Source organism: Leucopleurus acutus, assembly GCF_964270905.1.
Source record: "Leucopleurus acutus genome assembly, chromosome: 18".
In the NCBI taxonomy this organism is placed as follows: Eukaryota; Metazoa; Chordata; class Mammalia; order Artiodactyla; family Delphinidae; genus Leucopleurus; species Leucopleurus acutus.
Window position 1 is genome coordinate 9,603,230 of NC_139160.1, and position 23,279 is coordinate 9,626,508.

At 40.3% G+C, this 23,279-nt stretch overlaps 1 protein-coding gene across 1 annotated transcript in view; it reads right to left on the reverse strand.

Moving 5' to 3' along the window:
- STARD13 (StAR related lipid transfer domain containing 13) overlaps positions 1–23,147 on the reverse strand; it is a gene marked incomplete at its 5' end in the record, with an annotated part of 222,351 nt that extends 199,204 nt beyond the window's left edge. The window contains one exon of the mRNA XM_082859468.1: positions 23,024–23,147. Coding sequence (XP_082715594.1) covers positions 23,024–23,147 — 124 coding nt within the window. The remainder of the gene's footprint in view (positions 1–23,023) is intronic.
- Positions 23,148–23,279: the final 132 nt, after the last annotated feature.

The window sequence follows — 23,279 nt, forward strand, 5'->3', positions numbered from 1 at the left end:
GCTTCCCTGGTGGCACAGTGGTTAAGAATCTGCCTGCCAATGCAAGGGATACGGGTTCGAGCCCTGGCCCGGGAAGATCCCACATGCCACGGAGCAACTAAGACAGTGAGCCACAACTACTGAGTCTGAACTCTAGAGCCCGCAAACCACAAGTACTGAGCCCATGTGCCCCAACTACTGAAGCCTGCGTGCCTAGAGCCTGTGCTCCGCAACAAGAGAAGCCAGCGCACCACAACGAAGAGTAGCCACCACTCGCTGTGACTAGAGAAAGCCTACGCACAGCAACGAAGACCAAACACAGCCAACAAATAAATAAATAAATAAATAAATTTAAAAGTTACACAATCAACTTTGTGGGGATCATTAAATATTGTGTTTTTAAAATAATATTTAATGTATTTAATCTGCTGGAAATAACATTTCATTGTTCAAAACTGACTGAATTATTTCTAGGCAGGCTTGTTCCATCCTCTGTGCTTTTGTATACAGCAATCTGTGCACATAACAACCCTGATTTCTATGATCTGTATTCATGAATAATGCTAATGAATAATAAAAGGCAACACTTCAGGCACTTACCCTGCACCATCACCATTCTCTTACATATGTTACCTCATTTAATACCACACAACAAAATGATGAGCAGCTGAGAAAACGGAGTTTGAGTGGTGAAGTATCTTGCCTCGAGCCACACAACTGGGAGATGGTAGCAGCAGACACAGAATAAGGGCTCCCCTCTTTTCTGGACCTCACCACAAGCACTTACCTCCCTCTCCAGCCAAGCTAAATTCATCTCTTTTCAGAGGCCTTTCTACAAATGACCTTTGCTGATCGGAATTTGCTTTCTTCCTTCTTTCAGTATTTATAAACTCAGTTGGTAGAGCATTCATTTGTAATTTTTGGTAATTTTTGTGATTTTTAAAAAACTTTTGCGATTTTTAAAGTATCATTAAAGGTATTTCATGCATCAGGTCAAATTTTTATTTATTTACTAAGAAGAGACTCTGTTCTCTCTCTCTCTTTTTTATTCTACTGTGACCTATGAGCAAAAGAATGTTCTCAATAAAGTAGGTGGTCAGCAGATCCCATCAATTCACCACTCATTAATCACAGTGTTGCAATTAGCATGTGAGCAACTGCCTAACAAATATTCTATCTCATTTCGAAATTGACTTCATTTACCAATTTCATATCACTACTCATCAGTGTATCTAATATCCTCACTTATATAACTTTTCAAATCTGATGATGACAATCAACAAGAATGGCTTATATCTCTTCATAATGTACACAATGTACAAATAAACAGCCACAAGTCTTAGTAACAGGAGTCTTCAAAACAATGCAATCAATAAAATCTTGTCCGACAGGTGGAAAGAGCCCAGCATCTGTGGTTTATGCTGTTCTCTGCATAGTTGGCTGAGAAGTTAAACCACCAGAAGTGCATTAGAAAATGTATCTCATATTCTCATTCCCTAATAAATGAACCAGAAATTATATTTTGCAACTTGGAAAGGCATGTTTTCTTCAAATAAAACTTGAACACTTAGATCTGCTCATAAAAATGTAGAGCATCTTAAAATATGAACAAATGCTGGAGTTTTAGGAATGACCTAACAGCTGCTGCACATACAGATGTGATGTAAACCCTGCAGAAATGTCATTTTGGTACACAAGAGTTGATTTATTTTCCTCTTTCTAAACCAGGTCTTCCAGAAGTTAGAAAGAAAAGACTGCCATATTTAAAACCTAAATCAATACATGCCATGATAATGTTAGATAGTTCACATTTCTACTAATTTGAACTGATATTCCAGTTTCCAAAAGATCTACAAGGCCACCGTAGATATTAAATGAAGTTTGCCATGCCATTATGAACAAGCAGTAGTATGATTTTCTTATGAGACACAAAAAATAAATACTTTTTTTTTTTTTTTTTAGAAACAGAGGTGGAGACAGAGACAGGTAAGAACTGTAACAGAATAAAAGAATAAATCTGAAGTCCCAATATTTTTTCTTTCAGCCAGAAAACGAGTGGTACCAAGCAGAGCCACCGTGGTACATACACAGAATAAAATGTAAAGAGGGTCTCCCAGGAATGTGTAATGCTGTGTTAACAATGCCCACCAGTTTGTCTCCTACTCTGTCTCCAACCACACCAGTTGCCTTCCAGTCCCTGTTCTGACCCAAGTGCTTTCCTGATTCTGAGCCTTCACATATGCTGTCCCCACTGCCTTAAATGCTTTTTAAAAACCTTTCTGCTAAGAAATTTATACTATACTCTTGAACCTAGCTCCAATGCTGTTCCTCAAGGAAGCATTCTCCAACCCTCCAGATGCTATCAGCCCCCTTGCTACACTCCTATAGCGCCCTTCCTTCTACACAGCACTTTCCACAATTGTAATTAAACAATTAGATGTGCTGTTTGTTGTATAGATAAAGTCAATCTATCCTTAGACGCCAAGGTTTAGGCGACTCTTGTTTTTCAGCTGTATCCACAACGCCCAGCAAACGCCCTGCCCCCCACAAAAGAGCGCTCAGAATATTAATACTCATACTTTCACCTCAAAGCACTATCTCCGACCTCCTGCTTTCCCATTTTCCTATACGTTCAGCTTGATACTCTGGCCTTCAATTAAGTTAGGGCCAAGGAACAATAGGTTTTGGCAAAAAATGTGGCCAGAGAGGTACCTCACGCTCATGAAAAGACTACTGGACCCCACAAAATGGCTCTGGTAAGAAATACCCCCTTCCCTTGCTCCTTGGAGCAGTCTGATTTCTATTCTAATGTTATTCCCTTTTGGTCTGGTTTCACAGCCTCTACTGAGAAAAAAGTAATGACGGATCTTCTTGCATTCCTCTTGGGAATTTCATAATGCTATTTCCACAGCTGACGACCACTTGGACTTCGGTGGGGAGGGAAATTTTTTTTTAAAAGTGCAATATTTCACAACAGCTGAAATAATTTTCTGCCAAAGCCTGTTCTAAATTCAAAGTACGTCTTCTCTGTATGTACAAGGCAGCCAAAGGTCTGGAGATATAATGTGACATATGAATTTAGCACTTTAATATGCAAAACCAGAACAGATATTTTTATATACCACTAATGATAATAACTGCTATTGACTCTAAAGTAAGCAAATCTAAATTTGTTTTCAAGTTAAGCGTGTTACTTGAGAATATTCGAAAACATTTGCTAAAGGGGTGTGAACAGTGCAGACTCTCATCAAAATCCATCTGTCTGAATCTATTAACTGGCATTTCCCCAGCTGGGGCATTCCTGCATAACAAAAGCTCCTTATGCTGAGGGTAAGGGCTGATACCTAACTTAGACACTGCATTTATTTTATCCAGAATTAAAAGTTCTAAATAAATTTGTCAATGTGGGTCTTTATGACCCAGCTATATCAAACACAAATCCAAAAGTTGATGTTGAGTAGAGAATTCAAGTTCAAGCTTCAAAGTCAAGGTATTCATCAGGACTGTTTTTTCTATTAAAAAAAAAAATCCTCCACAACTTGTTCACAAAAACATCTTGAAAATGCTCATGCAAATTCTTCAGGGAGGGGCATGTAGGGTTTCGTCGCCTTCCTATCCCCTACTGACCTGACTATTTTTCGCTCAGTGTTAATGAACAGATATTATATGTGATTTTTCAAATGTATATGTTTTCAAGGGATTAAGACATTTGGATTACCTAAATCAAAAATAAAAAAAACAGAAACAAACAAAAAAAAACCCCTCCATTTCCATCATCTAAAAAGGTTAAAGGTCATATGTGTCTTTTGAGTACATTGAAGGTAGTAATAAATACTTGCAGATTGATGATCATATATTGATCTTCTATACCTATGTCAAGTTTATCCCTAAAACCTTCCCTTCTGAAAAAAGGAGCCACTTTTCTAGGCTCTGCAGTAAATGCCATTCCTACTGGCCCTGGCTGGGCCTGTTTCACTGCCACTAATTTTTTCCTTCCTTGTATATCAAAAGTGTATATCATACATTTTTTCTCTCTCTTTTTAGTAAGTGAACTGAAAGGATTCTGAACCTAACATCAAAAAAGTTTGCCATTAGTTTTCTTGACTTGTCATTCTCTGAAAACATCATGGGTACAACTGTGCTTTCAGGGCAACCAGCAGTACTTCCTACTGATGCTGAATCGTGAAGGTTCAACTTAACTCTTATCTCTAGCCTTCATCCAACCCTAAAAAGGCTGACATATCAGACCTCAGTAGCTCCAGAAGAGTATAGGATGAAGGCCTTTCCCAGACACTCTGCTTGCTGTCATCAAGCAACAGCTCTGCCCACAGACACCTCTTGATTATGCTATACATAGAGAGGAAAGAAAATGAATCAAAAAAAATCAAAATTAATATAAAATCTTGATATGACCTCGAATCTCTTTCTTCACAAAGCCGTTTTATGTGAGATGCTTTAAAGAATTTTAATTTTAATCCCCTTCTCTTACCCATCCTGGTATGAGCTGGGTTAAGCTACCCAAATGTTACTTGCCAGAAGGACAGGAAAAGAAGGGGGGGAAAGAGCCCAAAAATGCATACACTGCCTCCTGAATTGTCTGACACATAACTTATGAAACTTAGAAATTCATCATCAGTCCTATGAAGTCTAACATCGTCTCTGTTACTGACAGCACACAAGTAAAGCTGGAAGAATACATAATTCATTAACTTATGAGAAGTGCAAAGGAGATTTATCCTCAACTTCCCCTCCTCCAAAAACATAAGCAGTACATCTCAATGGAGTTAAATATAAGAGCTTCCTTTCAGAACAACTGTAAAAATCACAGGATGCATAAAATCATTTTAGTAGGTAAAAAGAATAAACAGGAAATCCCCTGCATCCCCACCTGGCATTAGTCTAGCTGCTCCTTATGCTGGAGGAGTCCTGAAGAGATCAAACCATAGCTTCTGTGGGAACTTTCTTCACTCAAGCACCACTTTCATACACTAAAGTTTTACAGAGGCCATCAAGGTAAGAGATTAAATTTGAAATGAAATTTCATTTTGGTGTATTTCAATCAAGTAATGTAAACCACACGTAGTAAGTAGTACGCTATGAACTGAGCTCTTGTTTTAAACTATTGTTTTTGGTTTTTCTTCCTGTATTCAGGCATTTAGGGAAAGGAAAGGAAACCATATTTAGAACATCTGCTATGTGATAAAATGGTGTTTTCGAAGTGTGTCCCACAGACCTAGAGCTTCACAATTCTCTGCAAAGCAACTTAAAAATGCAGGTTCCTAGATCTTCAACTGCTTAACCTGACTTTCTTACCACTGGATCCCAGATAATGTATATTGAAAAAGCATGTCAGGTGATTCTTCTGTACTAAAACTTGAGAATTAATTAAATGACTCTGTCTAAATGCATTCACATAGGTTATCTTATTTAGTAATTTAAGAAAGTATACACAAAGCAGAAATAGACCCACAGATATTGAAAGCAGACTTATGGTCACCAAAGGGAGGGGAGGGATAAATCAGGAGTTTGAGATTAACATATACACACTACTATATATAAAATAGCTAACCAACAAGGATCTACTGTATGGCACAGGAAACAATACTCAGTATTTTGTAATAACCTATATGGGAAAGAATCTGAAAAACAATACACACACACACACACACACACACACACACATATATAACTGAATCACTTTGCTATACACCTGAAACTAACACGATATTGCAAATCAAATATACTTCAATAAAATTTTTAAAAAAATTTAAAGGAATTATTGCACCTCAGTTCTAGGAGCCCATTAACACTCAAGTGTTGATGTTTATAATTTAACTTGTATGTTTATTCTACATCTAAGCAGAAATAACGGTGCTTCTCTTCCACCATGAATGCTTTCTGGTTGAGCACAGGAGCCTTAAGGAAGACAGCCCAAACTGTGAGACTCTGCTTAACTCCTAAGCCTTTATCAACTTTAGTTGTATCACATGAAAAATGAGTATAATATTAACTTTCTAGGCCTGTGTTAAGTATTAAATACAATAACTTGTGTGCCTGGTACTTTGTTAATACTCTAAAAGTTGTAGCTATTATAATTTCCCTTGAACAAAATGGTGCATTTAAGAAATAATTGTATATTTATCCACAAATAGTGTTTCCATCTTAGAATACCACATAAGATATGTGACTATAAAGAAATGTTATCATTTAAAAATACCTATCATAGTCATGTATCTGCTGTCTCCATGAAAGGAATTCTCTTGCGAGATCACATTTATTTTAAAAAATGCTGGCTGGCCGGCTTAAAATATTTTCAAAGTGCTCTTTTGAGTATACTTTAGAAGAATGTAGCTATTGTCTTTGAGTGCTTTGTATAACCAACATGTTATCTTTATAATCAACGTGTTAGTTTTATAGCTATAAATAAATAATTAAGAGTTTAAAAGAGGGGGAAATCTGTCCTTTCAAATACAAATTGTTAGTACCAATTTTTGGCACTTTGAGAATGGACTTGCTCTTTAAAAAATCGTTAAGTCTTTCATGGTCAAATCTGGTGAAGAGATGGTGATTGATTTTCTTTGGGGACCCAAAATCGAAATCAGACCAAAAAAAGAATGAGACTCATTTTTTTCGTGTGGTTCATAAGTGGCAATTCCTAAGAAGAGCTTCAAGCACTGTTGGGATAAGGGGGTAGGCCACTAATGACAATATCATTTGGATGTAAATATTTCAGTATATTTTTCAAAATGTCTTATTTTAGTTTAATCGTGCTTAAAGCATCACATGTTGTTTATTTTTCACATTCTATCTCTCCACAGGCTTTCTTGAATTAATATATATAACTTTGTCTGTAGAAGTTGTTTTTCCTACTATAAAGATTTCTATCTATGGCTTTAAGATTAAGCAGAAGCCAAGTATGGTGAGAGAGGATGTGATGTGATGTACAGTTCACCCTAAACCAATATGTACAGAAGTTTGAGGGCTCTTGGATAGATCACCTAGTTCTAATCTTTGTTTCAGAATACTCCTTAGCTTTGTGAACCCAGGCCAAGAATCACATACATTTTAGAGTTTAAGTGTCTTCATTATAAAATGAGGATGTTAATAACACTGACCCTGAAGGTTATTAGGGTGAAATAAAATAGTGCATGTGAAATGCTGATTAGCACAATCTCTGGCACATGGTAAGGACTCAGTCAATGCAGCTGTTACCTGTTTTGCTAGGAACTCCATAGTGGAGAGCAATGGTTTCAACCAGACCACTCTGGCTGAAATTTCTTAATCATTTTGAAAGGTTGACCAAGAAAGGATAAGATGAACAGGGTTAAGGGACAGATGGGAGTTTTCTCTAACCGTCTCAACAATCTCCCTAAATTGAGCTCACAACTGCCTTAAGTCATAAGTACATTATTAATATTTCCCGCATTCCAAATAGGGAACTCGGGTCACAGTAAGATTTCTAAGAGTGCCAGTAAGTTATCAGTGGAGGTAGGAATCAAATTCAGCATTGTTTTCAGTTGGGTTCTCCAACAGTTCACTGCCTTTCATATGCAGATGATTTGTTATGCAATAATTTAATTCAATGCTTTTCATAAAGAATGCCACAGAAGGCCTGCTTCATGTGTGTTACTTTATTGTTGCCCTGGTGACATCTGAGGAGCCCTCGGGCGACCACGGATATCTGAGGATTCCAGATAGCAACTCCATGTGAACAAAAAGGGTGAGTGTTCCAACGATGCAGCTGTTCAATGGAGATTCTCAAGTTGTGCATCATGAATTAGTACTTTTCTTCTGGCTTGTTTTCCTCCTTGCCTCTAGTCAGCATGTTAGATAAATAAATCCAGTTTTCCATGACAGGCTGAGCTTATGCATAATCAAAGAACTCAACTGTTTTTCATGAAATTTTATAAAACCTTTTAAACCATTGACCTAAAACCATTCTATATATATATATATATATATATATATACACACACACACACAAAAGTCAGAGAATTATAAGGTTTTTTAAATAAGAATCACTAATATTTGGAAGTTCCTTGAAAGAAAAGATTTTATCTTATTCATTTTTGTGTCCCCAGTACCTGGTACTGTGGTTTTGCATAACGTAGGTCATCAATAAATGCTTACGAATGAGTAAACACACACTTTGAGATCCGTTTCAGATCTATTTTCAAGAGGGTTCTTTTTAAAGTAACTATGGCCCAAAAGCCCTGTGAAAAATAGATCAAGAACTCACATTAGTTCCATTGTGGAAATTATAGACTATCAAGTCTCTGTAATATACCACATGTACTTCGGACCTCATTTTAACTTTAAACTTGCAAATCCAGACAACTGCACCAAGACTTGGAGTGAAGAAGCCCCAAGAAGTGAGGCTGGCAACTGGGAATTCACAGGAGCTCCTGTAGGCTCTGCTAATTTAACAGAAGTCATCTTTAAAAGCCACAGAAGACCTCAGGTTCTTTGCAAAACCCATGCAAGAAAAGAGGCTCTAACCATTTTTCTTTAAAGTTGTAGAGCAAGATAACTTAGAAAAGATGGATATAAAAATAAATAAGGGCTTGGGATGCTTATACCAAACACTGATGGAGAAAGTAAAATGGATTCACATAATCATAAAGTCCTAGAATTAGAAAATAATTTACAGGCTATCTGATATAGCCCTGGAAGTCATGCATGAGACCCACAAGCTTGTATTCTGGCCTCTGCCCACCCTCCAGTCTTTCCTTCACCGGCTCTCGTTCCTGACGCAAGGTCCCAGCAACACTGAATAATTACTCATGCTACCTCATGCCTGTTTCTTTGCATGTGCTTGTTCCTCCCCTTCCTTAGAGTGTAATTTCTCTCCTTTAAGGCCCAACTCAGGGGTCATCTCCTCTGTGAAGCAAGACCAAGTTCATCACTCCATCCTCTGATTGATACCACTGTACTTGTCCGTAAGTCTTTGGGGGTAAGACTTAGCATATTTTTCATGTTTTTATTCTCAGTGCACAGCATAGCAGAGTATCTGGAATATGACATTTATTAAATAAATGTTTTGAATGAATAAATGAATGAATCTAGCTAATTCCTCTCCATTTGCATAAAAAAATCTGAAAGCCAGAGGTTATTCTTTCCTTCCTTTTAATTAAGCAGTGGGCCCTCATGTAACTAGCAACTAAGTATGTGTTTTATAACTGAGATGTGAACTAAATCTGTTACTTCAAGGAGGCCGCTAAAAAGTCTTTCTGGGGAATTCCCTGGCTGTCCAGTGATTAAGACTCGGCGTTTTCACTGCCATGAGCCTGGGTTCCATCCCTGGTCGGGGAACTAAGATCCCGCAAGCAGGGCTGCGCAGCCAAAAAAAGTCTTTCTGTTTCCACTGTTGGCCTTCATTGTCTTTTCCTTCCAACGTTTACATCATAAACCAGTTAACTGTTCACAGCAAATCATACCCAAGATCATATCAGGACTCCTTCTCAGGCCAGAAGGCTGCAGAGGCCCAGGCTATCTGTCGACCCCTTGCTGCCACTCTTCTACTCACTCACTGTGCTCCAAGCCCCACACCCTCCTGGCCTTTCCCCAAACACATGCACATGCTCCTGCTTCAGGACTGATCCACATTGTATTCCTTCTGCCTGAACACTCTTCCCCCCACACCTCTGACTGTCTCTGCTCCAGTGCCACCTCCCCAGGGAGACCTTCTCTGACCACGGGATCCAAACCAGCACTCCCTTTCATTCTCCAGCTCCTTCACATTTTCTTTTTCTTCCTAATGTGCTGTTTATAACACTTACATCTTAGGCATTTGTTTATTATTATCTGTCTTCCCCACTTAAATGGAAGCCCAGTGAGGGTGCTGATTTTGTCTGTTTTGTTCACCACTGAATCCCCAATAGCTGGGACAGTATTTGCCATAGTAGATACTTAATAAATATTTGTTGAATAAGTTGAGTGAATGAAAACTTGGAGTCTCTGTAGAAAAAAAGAAAAAGCCATATGATTTGGGGGATTTTTCCCGAAAACCCATTTCCTCTAGTGCTGTGATTTTTATTAATGGCCAAAAGGGAACATTTCCATCTTAAATAAATGAAAGCTTAATATTTAAATTTCAACTATGATTTCTTCATTTTCGCCAACCTAACATGTGATAACAACAGCAGTGTTCAGTTCCTTTAGCTATAAAATGAAAATCCCCAGTTGCACCTTGGAAGGAGGCTGGAGGACAGGGAAAGTTTACGTTGCTCAAACCTGCAAAGCTGATAGGTGTGCCAAACACATAGGGGTGGTATCACGGTAGGGCAGGCAGAGTTTGAGGCCATCAGAGGTGAACTCAGCACTTAGGAGGGGGCAATCAGATTCCTTTAATGTCCTTCAGTTATTGAGGCAGTGAGTCAGGCTGCCAACAAACACTTATAAAACATATCTTATGGGAAAGGCTTTGCTCTTGAACTTAAGTAAGGCACCATCATTCCCCTCAAGAAGTTTGTATTCTAGACTAATTTCAGAAATGGGCATTTTGCTTATAAAAGGGTGGTCACTGGGCTCCCCTGGTGGCGCAGTGGTTAAGAATCCGCCTGCCAATGCAGGGAACACAGGTTCGAGCCCTGGTCCAGGAAGATCCCACATGCCGCAGAGCAACTAAGCCCATGCGCCACAACTACGGAGCCTGCACTCTAGAGCCCGTGAGCCACAACTACTGAGCCCGCATGCCACAACTACTGAAGCCCGCGCACCTAGAGCCTGTGCTCTGCAACAAGAGAAGCCACCGCAGTGAGAAGCCTGCACACCGCAATGAAGAAGAGTAGCCCCCGCTCACCACAACTAGAGAAGGCCCGCGCATAGCAACAAAGACCCAACACAGCCAAAAATAAATAAATTTAATTAAAAAAAAAAAGGGTGGTCACATATGAATTCACCTGCAATCCCAAAAGTCACTTGGTGTGACTTGGAGCTGGAGTCTAACCTCAAGTTTATGGCTAATGAGATGCCCTGGAACAGGTTAACTGAATCTCTCTGAGGTTCAATCAGCTTTGTGAAATGGATGACTTGGACAAGACAATCTACAAGGCTTCCATATTCTCTAACATTTCATGGGTTTTGTTTTGTTTTGTTTTGTTTTTGTTTTTGTTTTTGTTTTTGCGGTACACGGGCCTCTCATTGTTGTGGCCTCTCCCGTTGAGGAGCACAGGCTCCGGACGCGCAGGCTCAGCGGCCATGGCTCACGGGCCCAGCCGCTCCGCGGCATGTGGGATCTTCCCAGACCAGGGCACGAACCCGCATCCCCTGCATCGGCAGGCGGACTCTCAACCACTGCGCCACCAGGGAAGCCCCACACCATTTTTCTTATCCTCATTTGTCTTATAATGTAGTAGAGATCATAGCACCCACCCTGACTACCTTAAAGGACTTTTGTGAGAACCTATTGATTTTAAACCACTGTCACAAACCTTAGCGGAAAAACACTTAACTGTAAAGTGTCACACAAATATTCAGGATCATCATTAACCATCATCATTATTCTCATGGGGACCCTGGGATGCCAGAATGCCACAGTCAACTCCCATCTATTATACCCTGTTTTAACCTTAAGGCAACATTGGGGCAGGGCTGTGGAAATGGTTCCATGTTGTCGCTACCCAGGAACAGTTACCCCTCCCTAAGTGCTAGACTGTGATTAGGGTTTGGGTCCTGGAGTCATCCAGGATCTCACAAATCTCGCAATGACCTGTAGATCATTCAAAATGTGCCACTCTCATAAATCTACATAACAACAAGGAGTAGTTACTTAATTTCTCCAAGCCTTGGATTTCTTCATGCGTAAAGTGGGGACAGTATCAGTACCCTGGGCCACACTGTACGATTGTGTAGGCTGTGCCAGGGGGACCATGGAGGTTGAAATCCAGCCCAGGGTAACACTCACCTAGCCACACGCCCATGGGACAGTGTTTTTTCAGAGGAGGCACCGTTTTCTAACAGTCTTCTTCTTTTCTTTTTTTTTTTAACATCTTTGTTGGAGTATAATTGCTTTACAATGTAGTTCATGGCCCCGAGTGGAAGCCTTTTTCTTAACCACAGCAAGCCGCTGTGTGTGCTAACAGGGACCCTGAGAGTACTTGCCCTGAAGCCTGGGCATCAAATGAAACAACACATGAAGCCTTAGCACAATGCCTGGCATAAAATAGGGTCTGATTCAGGGTAGCTGAATCTGCCTACTCTTTTACTATTCAGAACTACACAAACACATTCTTGTTTGAAGTAGCTTAAGAGAAAATGAAAATGCACACACTCTTCTTTTTATTCAATTGCCCAAATACTTTGCATTATATAATGAACCTAACTTTCAAACAAAGGAAGATGTCTTCTTTTTTTTTTTTACATCATTAAATGGGGAGTTCTATGTCTAGCTTCTGATAGCAAAGGAGGATTTAACCTATGAAACATTATGAGACTAGACTTGGTCAGCTTTAGTGTTCCTCACAGAGACAGATGGACATCATGACAAAATAAAATTCGCCAATATGTGCTGGAAATCCCTGGTGATAAATCACAGCCTTATTACTGCCTCTCCTAATTTCCTTTTCTTAGTAAGTAGTCCTAGGTGAAATCTACACAGGAAATAGCCTTAATGGTTTTAATAGCAGTGGTTTAATGAATAATCTATTACGGATATTGTAAATAAATTTTAAATTAAGAAACAGATTAACTAAGAAGTTTTCAAAAACAAGCTTTGGATCCGAAAATCTAGCATACCAAGAGTGTGTAATTTGTCCCAATCTCCTATTATACCTAAGCAATGCAATACCTTTAAAAAACTAATTAAAATACTTGCTTCGGTATATGTGATAACTAAAATATAATCATTATAACTCTGTAAACACCAGGGATGATGTTATTGCCTTATTTCATAATTATGCTGTCACAATCAATAAACAATAAAACAAACACACTTTCCTTCTTGGGAGATCACCTTCCCTAAGAGCAAGTGGCACAGAGCACATGGATTATAGATCGTAGATGCTGAAGGGAAAGCTTGCAGGTTCCTTCCAGATCTAATATCCTGTGATTTTACAAGTCACTTTTATCTTACTTAAATAACACCAAATCGCCAATGACAGTGAACTCACCAATAATGCAGGATTAGCTACCTCATTTGCCAGGCCCAGTATAAAATGAAAATGTGGGCCCTCCATTCAACAATTATTAATAATTTCAAGATTGTAACAGTAGAGCATTTAAACTAAGTACGGGGCCTCTCTGAGCGTGGGGCCTTGCCTGCGTGTGCTGCAGGGACTGTTGAGATTCTACTGGTATCTGCAGGCCCTGGACTCCTAGCTTTCCCCCCTCCTTGCTCCTTCTCCAATTCTGGCAGATATAGTTCCAACATCAGAAAGTACCAGTTAAGTTGCTGCTGTTGATGGGGGCTAGGTAAGCAAAGCAATGTGGGGAATGACACTGGCGGGCATCCTGGGCTGTCCTTCTGGGCTTCTGCCCTTTCCTTGTCTATCAAAACATCTGATAAGATCCAGACAGAAAAAGAACTAAAATACTTAGAACATTAAGTTTCCTTTAGACACACAGTCTAGTTTTATAGACTCATTGATTTTTAAAGTTAAACAGGGCCTTAGAGATAATCTAGTCCAACTTCTCTCATTTTAATTTGGTGTCCATCAAATTCCATTTAGGCCAAGGACATGGGAATTATTTCTTGGTTGCATAGCTCTAAAACTGATAGTAATTTTGATGAACAAACCATAATTGATGATCTTTCAGAAAAATATTAGTATGATAGTATGATGAATGATTCAGGCTATAACACTAATGGATTTGCACAAGATGCTGCCAACCACGTTAGCAACATACGTACTATTTGATTTTGTTTTTAAATTCGATTCAAAGCAAAGAGAGTGAGGCTAATGTCTTAGCTCTTGGAAATCCCCGAACATGGGATCTAGAATGGGTCCATAAGATATGGGAACAAGGCAGATAAATCCAGGTATGAAGCGAGTGGCTGGTTTAAGGCTAGAGCAAAAAGCATCTCCTTTATCAGAAAATGTCTGTTCTCCACAGAGAATACATCTATGTATCTATATATCTATATCTACATCTGTATACATATGTATTTTTAAAAAACGAACTCTTATACATTGTTAATTAGGGTTCAGACACTATGCTAAATGCTTTGAAAATATTAACTCATTTAATTCTCATGACAACCCTATGAGATAAGTCCTATGCTTATCCTCCTTTTTAAGATGGGGAAATTTAGGAACATCAAGATTATTTATCTTGCCCAAGGACCCACTGTGTAAGAGGTGGAGGTAGGATGCAAACCCATCCTACCTCCACCTCTTGCTCCAGTAGCTGCCCTTAACCACTAGGGCATGATGCATGCCAGTAATCTTCCACCATGCCCAAACACCACTCACCCTGCCCTCCACTGCACTGTATGCAACAAAAGTAAAACAACATGCATTTAAGACACTTGGAGATGTATGCTCCCAGCACTGTAGCCATAGCTGTGCCAAATAATTATATCAACGTTATGGCTGAACTGATGCTAATTTCACAGATGTGAGTTACCATTACACAGCTGTGATTTTATGCAAATGATGATGCCTCAAACAGCTTCAGTCACTTTTCCACCACCACCACCACAGTGCTTCTCTACAGGGTTAAGAGCAATTTTCCACTTGTCATTGTTGCTTTGATTTAGATTTAAGAACTAGAAATCAAATGCTTACCCTAAAGCCTCTCTTCTTTCTTTCCAAAAAGAATAAAACAGCCTATGAGACAATGGTTGAAATATGTAAAAGCTTTTTTTTTCTCTCTTACTTTCTTTTTTTTGTGGTACGCAGGCCTCTCACTGTTGTGGCCTCTCCCGTTGCGGAGCACAGGCTCCGGACACGCAGGCTCAGCGGCCATGGCTCACGGGCCCAGCCGCTCCGCGACATGTGGGATCTTCCCAGACCGGGGCACGAACCTGTGTCCCCTGCATCGGCAGGTGGACTCTCAACCACTGCGCCACCAGGGAAGTCCTCTCTTACTTTCATTCTAACAATTGCTCCTCTTTTATGTCTATTGTTTATGAAGTCTTTTCTTGGGACTAAAATAAAGATGTAATTTATTTCCAAGACCATGGGGACAATTCCTCTTGGCTAGGAAAGGTGTGATCCATCATTGTTTTTCAAGAGTTCTTCAAGGAATGCAACTCATTGTCGGCCAAAGAAAGGAAGCCATCTTTGCAATGTCATTGTGACAACCCAGACATTCTCATGTAGCAGTAGATTAGTTTAACTTATTCTGTCACACCTTCCAGATATTCATATATTTGTACTTTTAGGACATTATTCTAATGGTAAACACTAAATTTCAATGGAAAACACGTTCAAAGATCCTTCAAGAAACCTGGACATCTTTCTACTTTATCCAGATGGAGAGAGGATAAGAAGCATATAAGACTTTCCAATTAAAGTAATTGATAGTAAATGTATCAATTTTCATGAGGTTGAACAACAATTATCTCTTGGGTTCACTTAATTTCATGCATAGGAAGGAGAACGAAGTATTCAACAAACACAGTATGTCATGACGAAATACAGATTAAAATATGCCCTACTACACAAAATAACAGAACCATAAGGTTCTGAAATTTTTATTTTAGATAAAAATGTTACTAAGGAAATATTCTGCCTGAGAACATAAGATAGCTTGACACAGCAGATTTGCAAATACAGTATTGTGTAGTCATGGTGCATTCTATACTGTCCTTTAGCACTTTCTGGAAGCCTGCTCTATTTCTGGTTAAACAGATGAGTTAAGGGTTTTGAGCAGCATAATAAAATTTGTGTGCTTTGCCAGGATAAAGCCACAGTCCTGAATTAACATCCTGCACTGCAGTCCCAACATGCTTTGACAAGGATGCTATTTCATGGCTCAATAAATACTTATTGACTAACTACAAACATGACAAAAATGTTTGCCCTTCAACTTGACTGCCTTAGGACTAAACACTCGAGGATTCTGAAAAAAAGCCCAGGAACATTGCAACAGTTCTCAAACTACGTTTGTTTTCATTTGGCAATATCCCTAAACTTGCAAAAGGGTAGAATAGAAATATACTGGTGGATAAACCCTCAGAAAACTACAAGGTCTCTAAGCACATTTTTCTTTATAAGTTGTTTTGTTCAACGTAAGATTGAAAAAGCACACACACACACACACACACACACACAAAGAATATATATTAATTTCATAGACATGCTCCACGTCTAAATGATCAGGTTGGTGACTGATCCAAAGCTGTATTAAGTGGTGTTAAGGGATTTCAGCCAACTGGCAGGGCTCCTGTCTCCTACTCAGAGCACCCACCCACAAATAATGAACATGGTCCTCTCTTTGCTCCAACTTTAGGAGAAAATGTGTTACTTCCAAGGTTTGGGCAGCACATTGCAGATGGGTTAGGCCATGTTTAAGTTATCTTCCTTACAAACACAAAAACTTAAGATGTGGTTACATATTTTTCTCTGAGAAATTTCCCTTCAATCAACTTTATTATGGACAGACCATAATTGGTAAAGGTCAACAAATGGATGCAATATTGGAAAATTCAATATAGTACAGAAACTTTCTTACAAGCTAAACTTTGATTAGCCTATTCCCAGATATCACAACACTGGAGAAGTCACCTTTCCAAGATAAAGTTCTTACCCTATTACATATGTGGTTAACAAGTCACAGTAACCATAGACGTATTCCTGCTAAGATTCTTTTCATCTAATTAACTATATTTTAATTTTTATGGGGCAACCCTAAGAAGTCTTTCCTTTAAATGTTATTTTTACTTTGCAATATCATTTTTAAATTTAAAATATATACTTTATTAGTGTGATATATTGTTATGATTATTTTTTATTCATCAAAACTTCTGGGACCAAGGAGATCTGTCACAAAAGATTATTTGATATAAAACTACTATTACTCAGCTATAAGAATGCTGAGTTTAGGAACAGTGCTGCTATTTTTCTTATTCCCCAGAAATTTAGCACATGTATATGTATATACAGTTCATGTCCCAATATTGTGTTCTAAATAAAGGATGCCCTAGGACTTGGTCCTTGGCCCCTCCTCTTATATTCTATTCTAAGTAACCCCACCCAGTCCTAAGGCTTTACTCTATAGTAGTCATATGCCAATAACTCTCAGATTTCTATCTTTGGCTTTGACTTTTCTCCCAAAACTTTACTCGTACAACCAGCTCTTTGACTTTTACTTTGGATGTCTAATAGGCATCTTTGGCTTAATTTGGCCAAAGGAGAACTCGCTCTTCATCTGGCTTATGCAAAAAAAGGTCTTTTGCACTGCAAGATGCAAATATTCCACCTGTCCCCAACTCAGCCCATGGCTCTACAAACCTAGGAGCCCTTGATCCCTCTCCCTCACCTCCAACAAAAAATGTCAGCATTGTTGTCTCTACTTCCAAGACATATTCCAAATCTGTCCCATTCTCTCCATTTTCATCATCATCAGTCTAGTCCGTGTCACTGTTTCTCTCTTACCTGGACCACTCCAGTAGTAACTTATTCAGGTCCTGTCCTTCCTCTGTTTAAAATCCTTTGCTACTTATCACATGTAGAACCAAATCCAAACTTCCTGCCCTGGCAACAAGGCCCAACCTAATCTTATAACCTGACTCTACCCATACCTCTGACATGATCTCTTACCATCTACTTGTACCACCTTTTTTCATTGTGTTCCAGGCACACCGTTTTTTGTTGTTGTTGTTGTTTGTTTGTTTGTTTGTTTCCCTTTTCTTTTCTGTCCCTGTAAAATATCAAGCTCATTCCAACCTCACTCAGGCAAAACTTTTCTTAAGGACTTAGACTATGATCTCATACTAGACACAGACTGCTGCAAGTTATCATATGGTAGTTAACCGTAAGTCAGTGATTCTGAACCCGGACTGTACACTGGAACCAGTATTTAAAAAAATACTGAAAAAAAAATACTGATCCCCAGGCCCCATGTGAACCAAATCAGAGTCTCTGGGGGGCAGTAAGGACATTCATATTTCCAAAAGGCTCCAGGTGACCCTGTGGGTAGCTAAGACTGAGAGGAACCGTGGTACATACGATGTGTTGTCTTTCTCTGATTTTCACTGTATATTTACCTGACAGATTTTCTTTGTTGTTATTGTTAATATAAATCACATCTCAATGTATTCCCTTTTCAAGAGATGTTTAAAAAGAAAAATCTGACAGAGTAGGATGGCCTGTTCTTTACAGTAAAGTGATAATAAACAGGAAGGACATTGATATAAAACAAATGAAAAGGATCAGCTAGTATCATCCTGTGCTTTTTGCTATCATGGAACACATTTAGATTTTAATAAGTAACTTTTTTATGGCCCATGTTCTACTCTTGATCCCGCTCTGCATTTAAGTCCCCATCTCATGTTTACATCACATCACAGGATGCTACTGTTGACTTTGAGGATGAATAAACCTATTTTAACATGACGAGAACTCACTGAAATTTGGTGGAATTAGCATTTCTAACAAAACTCAAACTTTTCAGTGATTTAGGTTAGTTTATTTTTGGCAGCAATATAACTTCCTGCGTCTAAGAGAAATGATTTAAAATAAGACTATGAAAGAGATCAAAATACTTGGCCATCAATTAGTTCAAAAGCTACCTAAATATTGTTATGTGAGTATAAAGGAATCATACATATGGATTACATTTCCATTAAAACAGAGTGCGGTTTTAAAATGAAGGAGCAGAAAGCTTTAGAAAACTCATTTGGATTTTTTCAGACCTTAACTTTTTTTAAAAAATAAATTTATTTATTTATTTATTTTTGGCTGCATTGGGTTTTTGTTGCTGCACACAGGCTTCCTCTAGTTGTGGCAAGCGGGGGCTACTCTTCGTTGTGGCGCGTGGGCTTCTCATTGCAGTGGCTTCTCTTGTTGCGGAGTACGCGCTCTAGGTGCATGGGCTTCAGTAGTTGTGGCACGTGGGCTCAGTAGTTGTGGCTCACGGGATCTAGAGCACAGGCTTAGTAGTTGTGGCACACAGGCTTAGTTGCTCCACGGCATGTGGGTTCTTCTTGGACCAGCGCTTTAACCCGTGTCCCTGCATTGGGGGGTGGATTCTTAACCACTGAGCCACCAGGGAAGCCCCAGACCTAAACTTTTGAGAAGCAGTTCTAGCTGCTTACAAAGACCAAAAGCTAAAGGGTATGCTTCTGCCTAGAGAATTTAATGATGCTATAAAAGTTAAGAATTGTCACCAGTGGTAGCTGATTAGGGAACTGAAGAGGTCAAAATAACCTGTCATTCACCCACCTTGAAGAAACCTGCGTTTATGCTTTATGACAACATCTCTTTCTTGCAGCCCTTGGCTTCTTGCAGCGATGGTAATGGGCAGGGCACACCACATGAGAGCCCCAACAAGGTAGATGTATGGCTGTTTGTTTGTTTGAACTCTCTATAAGCCCATACACTACCCAGCCCAATAGGATAACTGGGAGACAAGCTATTTTTGGTGCATAGGGTTATTCTTGTCACTGCAGGAGGAAAGAGCAATTTTTCCGATTAATTTTGTTGTTCTTTTTAAAACTAATTGCAAATGACAGAGAGACTTAGAGAAAGGATTTGAGGTCCATGTGTCTCCATAAGAGCCATGGAGAAGGCAGCGTGGTATAACACAAAATGGGCACAGATGACCTTCGACTTCTGACAACCTGGATTAGAATACTTCTTTGAACACTAACTAACTTTGTCATCTTGGGAATAAACAATAATTACCACCATTATTTCAATGATCAATATTGAGATGACAGGTGGGAAAAACTTTTGCTGACCCTTATGAGGATTAGAGTCTTAGGTAATTAAGAAGTAAGTACATGTTGGCAAAAACGCCACAATCCGATGAAAGTCTGGCAGCTACTACAGAATTGGAAAGCCCAAGAAGAGCTCCCAGTATCATTCTTTCTTTAACCAATAACTCCCTTTTATAATTTTGTAATGAAATGAACATATCTGAACATCATTCACACCTCATCCTTCTATCGGTTTCATTATTTGTGTCGTTGTGATGCGTGTGAAGAAATAGCTTTCCAGTTATGTATAATCCCCTCCTTCCCAAATACAGTCCCACAGCACAGAAATCCACAAGCTTCACTATGTTTAAAACAGCTCTACTTCTTCTTGTCCACTTCTTCTTTGTCCCATTGACAAGATGGGTTTTCATGAAAAGAAGTCACAGTGAGTTAGAATAAGGATTTCCTGCCTCAGGATGTTAAAAAGCAAAAGGACACATCAAATACCTTCAGAATGCTCTAGACAACAAACACAAGTTTGTTATAAAGCACTTTGAATACTGTTGTACTGACTAAGTGTAATAAGAAGAAAATTTTAGGGAAACTAAAGAAGTCCCAGCACAAAACTTTTACCTGATAGAAAAAAGCTGAAAAAAAAAAAAAAAAAAAAGGCAATAGCCTCACGTTATCTCTTGTTGGGCGGGCAAGGTCTCTCTGGGGTACATTCATACAGTTGGTTTTGATGATATTGTGAACTAAACCATATAAAGAAAACTTTTACAAATGAAGAACACTTTTACCTAGAATTGATGCCAACATTAATAACTTAAGTATTTCAGTGTCTCATGGTCAAAGTTCCATATTTTAGCTACCTTTGCAAGAAAACCCAAGAAAATCAATTTGCATCTAAAAGCTCCTTCATGGAGTTGGCTTGGTTTTGTGGCAAGCATCCCAGCTTGCTTAGAGAAGCAGAGGTTGAAGTCTGCTTCACAGAGGATTGTTTGGTCCCAGTTGAATAACCTGCTGGCATCCACTGTTAGCAGAGTGGTAAGCAGATTATGGGTAAAAGCAGATATTAATATTCTGATTAAACATTTTAAAACCTCATACCACTATTTTAAAAAATAATTACACTACTCTGGGAGAACTCGTATACTTACTATTCTGAAGCCACTTTTAGCCTGAATTTCTATATATGCATGATCTTAAAAATCTCTACCTATCACTTATTTCTCAGAATCAAAACTTTTTCTCTCCACTGCCCTAACTAAACTGCAAAGTCTAAAATTCATGTGAATAAATGACTTCCCTGGAAAATCTTAACGGTTTTAAGTCTTTACATTACACTCTCGTCCTTCCCAGATGTCCTTTTGAAAAAGACAGGGCTGCAGTCATCTTTGGCCTCAGCTTCTATAAAAACCCAGCACAGCTTTGGCAGCCCTCTTGGAAAGACTTCTTGTTTCCTGAGGATCCATTGATTTAACAAACTTAACAAACTTAATAACAGAAGCTATGAAAGAGACATTTGCAGTAAGCAATCTGAAGTTATGAAGCAACACAAGTTTACTAGACCACAAAAACTTCTCTAACACCATCCATCATGTAGATTATACAATTTAGCACGATAACAAGGAAAGTTATTAGTTGTTATTAATTAGGTCTGCAATGCACATACAGGTCTTTAAAAATCAACAGTCAAAACTACTGGGTTACCACAACTTATTTCTGGGTCCAGACTGCAAAGCCTGTTTATTTCTTGGGTGCTTACTAAATGGGGTCACTGTATTGGAGAGAAAATACGGGATAAACAGTTTATGCTGACAATATTGAGTGTTGGAATCATCTATAATCCCTACTTCTAATTTGACCAGTTAGGTTGATAAAGACCTAGCACAAGGAGACACAGATTCTGGGCATCTACTCCAGAATGCTATCAGACTAATGAAGAGATGTGGTTGCATGGGTGTAAGGACAGAACATCTTGCAAAGGACTTCTACATTTCTTCAATAAGAAAAAGGGGGAGGAGCCCAGAGAAGGTTCAATCTTCCATCTCACCCTTGGCATCCCTGCCCTCTGTCCAGGCTTCATACCTTCTTCTTCTCTAGACCTCTCTTCCACCCCTGTGGTCACTGGCCAACTCAGGAGATACTGCTGGAGAGACAGGAGGCAAGAAGACCCAGAGACTAGACCCACTGTCAGCTCAGGGACCCTTCCATCCACACGTCCCCCATTTCCAGAAACATCTTCCAGCAGCTAACACTTGGGGAAAGCATTCCTAAATCCTACACTGCCTGGGAACTGTGCTGTGGAGGAAGGCCACCTTCCCTTATTGTGGCAGGTATGATGTGGTGACTAACCAGACCTAATGCTCCCAGCATGGGCTCTGCGAAGGCTCAGACCACTTCCTGCATCCGTGGCCCTACTAGGAGGTAGGTCCAAGGGGCATGCACAGAAGAAAGACCACAGCCAGGAGGTTGGGGGAGGTGTTAAGGAGGGGACTGGCCTTCTAACCTAAGCAAGGGTTCTTAAGAACCTCTTGGCTCAGAATAATCACCTCTTTTCTTCCTCTGAATCATGAGCAATGGATTCCAAAAGGGAGGCCACTCTTTTGCAGCCCCAAAATGAGGAGAGCGGATCCACAGCTAGACAGGGGTTGTGGGCAGCTATCTACCAGCACCAACCACTGTCCAACCGTCTTTGCCCAAATCCTCCCCTCTACCCCATAAACATCTGTCTCCCAGAGCTCTGGATACGCTCCCTAGCCTTGTCTTGACTCCCCCGCCCACACAGGCAGTGGACGTGTCCCTCGTGGAAAAGACGAAGTTGGGAGAGGGACCGATCTCCTGGAGCCCACTTGGGCTGGGCACTCATTCACTCACTGGGCTGGGGTGGGTGGATGGTGGCGGAGCCGGGGCCAGCCCAGGCAAAACGGCCACTCGAACGAAGACTCCCCAGGTAACCCCCGCGCCTGCTCCCGGTCCCACGCGCCGCGCCCCGCCGAGCTGTCCGCGCGCGCGGGGCGGAGCCCACACGCACCAGGTCCCCGCGCGCGGAAAGCGGGGAGCGCTGGCGCTCCGGCCCGGCCCAGCAAGGGGGTGAGAGCAGCCTCCTCCGCCCATCCCCGGGCTCTGAAAACCTGTGCCGGGAGCCCACAGCGGCGGCGGGAAGGTGGGCCGGGCGGGGCGACGCGGCCCGCACCTCCTCCCAATCCCGCGGTCCCGAGTCTCGGGGGCACCGACCTGCCAGCCGTCTCTCCCGGACGTTTTTCCACAGCCGATCCCAGGCTCTGGCGGTAGAGTCCCGCAACTGCTCACTGATTGACCGCCTGAGCTGCGTTTGGAAAGGTTTCAGCTTGCCGGTCATTTTAGATCCGTCCTCATAACGACCAGCGGGCTTGCCACAGCCAGTCCAGCGTGGCCCGCAACCCAGACCCCCGGCGACTCGAGACGCCAGACGCGGGATTCCCGCTGGGGTGCCGGGACCAGCCAGGGGCGC